Source organism: Populus euphratica, unplaced genomic scaffold (assembly GCF_000495115.2).
Source record: "Populus euphratica unplaced genomic scaffold, PopEup_1.0 scaffold7.1, whole genome shotgun sequence".
NCBI lineage: Eukaryota > Viridiplantae > Streptophyta > Magnoliopsida > Malpighiales > Salicaceae > Populus > Populus euphratica.
The window spans coordinates 27,383-35,552 of NW_011499871.1; the positions used below are offsets into that span (position 1 = coordinate 27,383).

General features: G+C 29.4%; 1 protein-coding gene and 1 long non-coding RNA gene across 5 annotated transcripts; both read right to left on the reverse strand.

Moving 5' to 3' along the window:
* Window positions 1–2,904: 2,904 nt before the first annotated feature.
* On the reverse strand, window positions 2,905–4,602 carry LOC105127191 (golgin subfamily A member 8A-like). Of its 4 annotated transcripts, none has more exons than XM_011028368.1 (4): window positions 4,487–4,602; window positions 3,579–3,973; window positions 3,288–3,485; window positions 2,905–3,210 (listed from the first exon to the last, which is right to left on the reverse strand). In XM_011028368.1, exons 1-4 carry the CDS (start codon window positions 4,518–4,520, stop codon window positions 2,986–2,988), a joined length of 852 nt encoding a protein of 283 aa, XP_011026670.1. In that variant the 5' UTR covers window positions 4,521–4,602; the 3' UTR covers window positions 2,905–2,985. The 4 variants fall into 4 exon arrangements, with proteins under 4 accessions (XP_011026670.1, XP_011026669.1, XP_011026671.1 ...); XM_011028367.1 differs by having other exon boundaries at window positions 3,579–3,976; XM_011028369.1 differs by having other exon boundaries at window positions 3,663–4,039.
* Window positions 4,603–5,106: 504 nt separating this feature from the next.
* Window positions 5,107–5,728, reverse strand: LOC105127190 (uncharacterized). Its single transcript, XR_842582.1, has 2 exons — window positions 5,652–5,728; window positions 5,107–5,184 (listed from the first exon to the last, which is right to left on the reverse strand). It is a non-coding gene; the product is annotated as an uncharacterized LOC105127190 (long non-coding RNA).
* Window positions 5,729–8,170: the final 2,442 nt, after the last annotated feature.

Genomic DNA, 8,170 nt, shown 5'->3' on the forward strand with positions numbered 1-8,170 from the left:
GCATTAACCAAAGTGTTTGTAAGGTTTCGGCGTCCCCTCTATGATGAGCGATGTACGGCTAAATTTGTGTCTGATTTGTCACTAACATTTTTTTTTTATTTTTTTGTCTCCTCCTTGAATTCAACATTAATCTATATAAAAATTTATATCAATCCCTATAATTTATTTTTTCTTGATATTTAGTCCTTTTATTTTAATTACTATTTTTTTTATTTTGAATATTCTTTTAAATTATAAATATTTTTTAATTTTACCTCCTATCATTTTTTAGTCTTTCATATTTTGTCTCTATTCTTTTAATTTTCATGTGTTTAAATTATTTGTAATTATTTTTTAGATTTTTTTTATAATTTTATCATTCTTGAGTTTTTTCTATTAAATTTGTTCTTTTTTATTATTATTATCTTTTTTTTCTTTGACAAATTTTTTAGATTAATATTTTTTCATGATTTTATCTTCAAAATTAAATTGGTTGATAATTAAGCTTTTTTATTGAACTTGATTTTAAGATTTTCACACGATATGAGTTTTAGAGATAAAACCAAGTTTATGAGGATCACCCAATTTTTTTCTCTCTTTCTATTTTAAGGCCGAGTCTTTTTTTATCTTTTTTTTTTTTTAGTTTTGCTTCTTTTCTTTTATGGTCTGCCTTTTATGGTATTAGTCCCTGGTTCATGACAAGAGTTGCTGATTTCAAAACTTAATTTGGTTGAATTTGAATTTTGATTTTGATTTTGTTATTTTTTAAATTATTTTGTTTTAATTTTATCCTTCAATATTTTATTTATTGAAAATTAATCTTTGTACTTTCCTTTTCATTTCCTTTCTATTAGGTTATCTCGATCTTGTGTTCACGGTTATTAGCTAGGCTAGCAAGTTAATCCAGGTTTATTCATATTTTTTCCATTGTTTTTTAATTATTATTTTTTCATTCTTCAACATTATATTATTTAAATGATAATTGAGTTTCATGAATTTATTTATTTTGCTTTCAAACTCAATTACCTTGGTATCAAGACTAAGTTAAAGATTTTGCATCGTGATCTTGGGTAGGCTCAAATAGAGTTTTTTTTATCTTTTTTAATTTTATTCTTTATTAATTCTTTTTCTATTCTTCAACTCATAAGATTCATCTGATTTACAAATATGTAAAGAAAAATAGAATTAACATTAGTGGAGTACAAAACATCTTCATCCAACTTATCTTTTAGAAATGTATTCTTAACATTGAATTGCCTGATTAGACTAATGGTGAAAGAAACTACTAGTGATGGTTTTAGAATACTCAAAAGGGATAAAACACATGGTTTTATTATAAAAACAAAAGCTTACAAAATACAAAACTCACAATCTTAATACACACCCTCTCTTTCTCTCTTGTATTTCTCTCTACTTTTTCTCACACTTAATAACATAAACTTAACAGCCTATTTATATAGGAGGTTGCTTCAAACAGTAGAGGGCTTTCTTCAACTTGTATATTTTACCTTCATTTCCAGCTTCAATATATCTAAGTAGTTGTTTAATATAGATCTTTTCTTCTAGGAAGCCATTCAGAAATGCTAACCTTACATCGAGTTGATAGATATTCCATCTATGTTGTGTAGCTAGTAAGATCATCAGTATGATTGTCTCTAACCAGGCTACTGGATCAAATACTTCTCGATAGTCAATGTCTTTCATCTGTTTGTAACATTTTGCCACTAATCTTACTTTATATCTTTGTACTTCGCCTTTTGTATTCTTCTTCATTTTATAGACCTATTAGACACCAATTGCTTTCTTATTTTCTGACAGATTAGTCAACTTCCAGGTGTCATTCTTTTCAATGACATATATTTCTTCATTCATTATTTCTATTCACTTCTCTTCTGTGATAGCTTGATTGAAGCTAAGTGGGTCATTATCTGTAAAGAAATAAAATAGAGTTGTATCTTCCATAATTAAAGTGGTATCGTATAGCTCTTCTAGATTTCTCATCCTTCTTGGTTTTTCTGATGAGGATGCTAATGGTGGTGCTAAAAATATCCCAAAACTTCACCCCTAAACCCTAAAAATCGAATCTTGTTCAAGAGCCTAGGCCTTGATAAACATTTAATAAATTTTTACAAGCATCGATCGGCTCTAGAAAATTAAAAGCAAAAAACATGTACAAATTTAAACATGCCTGCCCAAATTTAATAATACATAATCTATACAAGAGGAATGCATCGTTGATGAGTTATAAAGAGAATAGGAAAAATAAAATAAACTTAACTCGTAGCATTTATGTTAGCCCTACTCTGGGTTAATATGAAGTTGTAATTTTTTATATATTTTTCAAGAAATTTTTATTTTTATATGCTCTTATAATATTTTTCTATTTTCTTTTCTATTTCTTTCCTCCAAGACTCATTCTATTTTCTTTTCAAGTTTCATCACTCTTTTAAAATTAAAATCTCATTTTTATATATTTTACAAATTAATTTTTTTGTTGATGGTTGAAGGAATATTTCTTATTCAAAAATTGATGAAAAGATATGTTGGAGAAAATATGAATATACAAGAGTAAAAAATTCTTAAAAGAATAAGTAGTAGCTCCATTATCTCTTAAATAAAGGGCATGGGTTTTCTCGGTTATGACAGGTAACCGAATTCTTTTGGATTTTGTTGTTGTTTCATTTAAAAAAAAATATTATTTTATTTAAAAACTAAAAATAATATAAATATATCAATTATACATATTTTTTGAGTTTTTATTGTTTTTTTGTTACTTTTTGAATTTTTTAAAAACTTATCAAAGAAATAAATAAAAAATTAGATAATAATACTAGTCATCCAGATGAATTTTAAACTAGTTGATTTTTGATATATTAATACCAAAAATAAATTTTAAAAAAACAACAAAAATATTATACATTCCCGCTACAGTAAACATCCCATAATGAATCAAGGTTCCGAAGCCGAGACAAATACTATAAGTAAATATCATAGTAGTACAGTACTTTATCGTGTATGTTCCTCTTCATGGTTCTTGTCATTGTTTATCTTCATGCATAAAGCTTCAAAAATCATTTTGAACGCAATGTTTTCACGTCGTAGTTGTTCGTTTCTTTCTTGAAGCTGAAGTATAATTGAGTTGTCCTGATTGTTTGCACAACTCGTTAATTGATCCATTTGAGATTTTAGAAGAGTATTTTCACGTTGAAGATCAATAATTTGGGACTGGGCCTGCAAAATTGAATAAAGATAGTAGTGAGATATAGATGAATCAATTAAATTAAGAAATGAAAGAGAGAGAAACTTACTAGTTGCTTTGTGAGAACCTCCACAACAATATTTTGTGTATTAAGGCTGCCTTCCAATCGACCGACTTTTTGCTGAAGATGCTTATTCTCTTCTTCTTGAGACTTTAAAGCATGATTCTTCCTAACACATTCTTCATTTAAACGATTAATTTCTGTCTTTAGACGATTATTTTCTGCCTTGGTATTTTCTCTTTCTTCCTGAAGAAAGTAAAATGAAAGGAAGAAGACAAATTGAGCAAGGCAAGATAAGCAAATAACATTGATGTCTGGGGGAGAGGTAATTGGTCTTACCCTGGATTTTTCCCGGTATGCCTTGTCGGCCAATCTTTTCTTTTCAGATGTTAGATAATCAAAACCTTCGGGAGATTTTCTTACCCGATTATTACGGCAAGGTGTTTCTGCAGCCTGAAAACTTCCCTGTTGAGCAGACAGGTAATCAAATGTTTGGTGACTTTTGTCATTCATTTGCGGTTTAGTAGTGGCCTTGTCTGGTGAAAAATCAGAACTTCCTGGTTGAACTTGCAGGCTATCAAGTGCTTGATGATTGTTATCATTTACTTCAAGATCAGTATCTGCTGTGCTTGGACCCATTGAAAATCCAGGTTGGACCGATAAGTAATTGAGTGTTTGATGATCGTTGCCATTTATTTCCATATTAGTATCTACCCTGTTTTGCTCCTGAGAATCTTCTGGTTGGGCGTGATTATTTGGGACTGCATACAGTCCATCTAGTGTCAACGTGTTTGATGCATCTGTACTCACAGAAAAACAATTACGATAACAAATTCGTTTAGAGATATTCAAATGTAACAAACACTCTTTGAAGCTACAGATACTCAATCCAAAGCAAGACTGGACGCAGCTGCACACGCCTGTGCACGCCCACACATGGATATGATACATCAGATTAGTGATTCAAGAACGAGAGAGAATTCACCCTAAGAAAGTTAAGACAATACAAAGTAGAAGCTGGAATTAGAAGATCAGAACCCAAAGATTTGGTGACATAACTCTTTAAGGATGAGAAATTTTACTCAATTCAATTCCAGATCAAAGCAAAACAAAAACAATTTATTTTTTTCAAATAGTCTCTTAACAAGAACTTAAACCTTGATTTATCTGAAAAGACAAATATCACAGCTAAGCCTGTTGTTTCCTAATTATATTTAAAGTCTACTGACTTCGCATAAGTATCTTACCAAATAGCTTCTGCCAAAAATTGCCACCTTCCATTGCAGGCAGCTGACAAGAGCAAGCAAAAAGGATGATTGACTTTGCTTAACTTCTTTCTTGGCTTCAAAGGGGCAAAAGTATAAATAAGTAAAGACGGTATAAAAAGGACAAGGAGAGGAGACTGAAGACATTGAATAACGACCGACACGTGGGAAGACAAAATAACTGTATAAGATACTCGTTGCTTCCTCTCACGTAAATTCGCACTCAAATCGCACGAAAGAAGTCCGAACCTCGCGTCTATAATCCAAATGGGATGACATGGACGCATACCGTGTGGGGTCACACTGTTAATTAAAATTTTAAATTGTTTTAAATTGTTTTGATGTGTTAATTTTAGAAAGAAAAAAATATTATTTTTATATATTTTTTATTAAAAAATATTTTATAAAAAAATCTTTATTATATTTTCAAATACCTTTTTAAAAAATAAAAAATAAAAGATGCGTGATAAAAATATTGTTCATCAACATCCACATTCACAAAATAATATTCTTTGATTTAGGCGCTATACATTACAATGTTGTCGATAATCAGATCGATTTTTCTTTTCTTCTCCTTTCAATCTTTCAATATTCTGGAGTTACAGTAATATTTAGTCCATGCTGTGGTACTCCTGGTTGGGCCAACATATGTTGAGGCACTGTCAGCATGTTTGCTTCCTCTGAGCCCATACAACAAATTCATCTCAGTAACAGTACAAAAAAAATCTCTATGAATAAACGTGAACTGCCATGAAGCAAAGTAATTTGTGAGATGAATTTGTTAAAATTGCGAGCAAACTACCACTAAGCATGAACATAAAACGAGCACGCATTCATTCTTAAGCCTCAAAGTACATCTTTCCATTAATGTTAGGATGGTTATGGTAAAACGAAAGTATGAAAAGGAGAAATGATGGATTTTGACCCATCCGTCTTGTTATTCCCAAAACATGGATAAGCAAAGGACAGATTGTAAATTACAAGCGAGGCGTAGGGAAGGATCCTTTATTTCCTTCCTCAGTTGTTCATCCATCATACCAAACATAGAAAAAATCAAAAACCCAACAAAGAAGCTTGCATGAGAAAAGTGGAAACAGGGTAACCCCAGATATGATCAATCAACAATTGTAAGAACAGAAGTAGTTACCTGTTGAGTCGTGTTGTCGTGGGGGGCAGTGGAGAACCATGCCATCCAGTAAACCATAAGTCATCTTCATCGGAAATATATAGAAATAATATTTTTTTTATTTTTTAAAATTTACTTTTTATATCAACACATAAAAAGATAAAAAACTTAAAAAAAAAAGGTTAAATCTTAATTTAATTAGCAATTAATTAAATAGTTGTCTGGATATTAGTAAAGTAGATTAGGGTTATTCATCTCCTTTGCTTTAGGCTTATTTGTCGTAATGTCCCTCAACTTAGCCCTGTATCCATTAAACTACAAATATCCCAAAACTTCACCCCCAAACTCTAAGAATCGAATTACCTGAAGATGCGTGTTCAAGAGCCCAGACCTTGATAAGCATTCAATCAATTTTTACAAGGATCGATCGGCTCTAGAAAATTAAGATAAAAAAACATGTACAAATTTAAACATGCCTGCCAAATTGATAAATATGTAATCCATACAAGAGGGATGCATCGTTGATGAGTTATGAAGAGAATAAGAAAAATAAAATAAACTTAACTCCTAACCTTTATGTTAGCCCTACTCTAGATTAATATGAAGTTGAATTCTTTTATATATTTTTTAAGAAATTTTTATTTTTATATGCTATTATAATATTTTTCTATTTTCTTTTATATACCCTCTTGCTATTTTTTATTGTAAAAATACCCCTTAAAACATCAAAAATTATTATTTAAAAAAAAGTAATAAATTAATTTTGACAAACTTAAAAAAATTGAAAAATCCAAAAAATATAAAAAATTAAAAAGAAACCTTGACACTCTTAAAAACCTTGAAATGTATAAAGTTGAAACATATCAAGAAAATCAATATATAAAGTTGAAACACATCAAGAAAATCAAAACAATTCCAAAAAATATAAAAGAAACATTAGTAACTAATGAAAATCTTGACAAAACATGTCTTCCAAACTTATTTCGTTGCTATAGACATATTTCTATTTACGAGGTTTTATAACATGATTTTCTCATCTTTTAGATTTTACAAGTTATTAATTTTTTCTTAGATTTTTTATTTTGTTATAGATTTTTTAGTGTTTTTAATTTTTGTGGCTTTTTTCTAAGATTTTTTCATATTTTCAAAAGTTAAATATTTATTTTTAAAATATTTTCAAAATTAATTTTTTGTTTTAATGGTTGTAGTGGATTTTTGTCTAAAAAATTGATATAAGTAGCATATACATATGAGAAAATATGAAAATATAAAAGCATATGAGAAAAGGTAATCTTGTAATAACCTATTTCCCCGTGTTCAAGAGGGAAAATACTGTATTAATTTTAGGATCGGGCTATAAGTTCCTTTAAGATCACGGAAGAAAATGAGAATTCTTTAAATTATAATATATTGCACAATAAATTGGGTGAAATAACCTCTCCACTTTGAAGCAAAGATAACTAGAGACCTTCGGTCCAATTAATCCATACACGGTGGCCAATTTATTAGTAATGGAGCTGGATTAATTTACAAGAGGCACATCTATAGTAGAAAAAGGGCCGAAAGCCGAACAAAGACAAGGAGCCCCTCTTGCAGACTTTAAAATCCCCCCATGTACTTCTATCGTAGAATGGATTTAATTTATATAAGTAAATCCAAGTGAATCCATGTAATAATTGAATTACTATTGCTGGATCAAATTTATATTTGTAAAATTCTATTAAAATTGTTAACTAGAAATAAAATAATTTTCTAAATTTACTCCTTTCACCTCTCAACCTAAATAGATCTCTCCTTAACTTGACGGATATGCCACAGCCACCCTTTCAAAATCCAGGGTTTTAAGGGGAAAAATCTTACATGCTTGAGGATCATATTTTGGTTATAGGGCTCAAGCTCAAAGTCATCAAAACCCAGATTTATTCAATCGTTATAATCTTTTAAAATAAATAAATAAATAAAAACCACCTCTAACTCAAATTAATAGTCAGATTTATTTCTTTGAATCACCCGACTTTCTCATCTATTATAAAAAATATTTCAAGAGCAACATTAAAAATAGTTACAGATGCACTGTAAGGCTTGAGAGCATCAGTTCTTGTAATTAAAATTCCTTACAAGATTGTTCCTTCACGAGACTCCACCAAAAAGTTAAGTCTTATATATATATATATATATATATATATTGGAAAAACTAGGAATAATCGGACACTAATTTAGCTGGATCAATTCAGCGTAATACAATTCATAAGTCTCAATTTTTTTCTCTCTTTATGCAATAAAACAGAATCAAACAATGATCAAATATAATGCAAATAATCACAAAATCAACACCAAGATTTTAACATGAAAAACCTGATGCAGAAAAAACTACGGGATCGTAGTCCACCTAAAAACTTCCACTATCAACAAATAATGGGTTCATAATCATTCTTCCTCAGATTCAACTAAGGGATACAACATATATATCATTAAGAACAACTTATTATTGAATTACAAAAAGATTAAAGGAGAATTATTTGAGAAAAACTCACAAAACT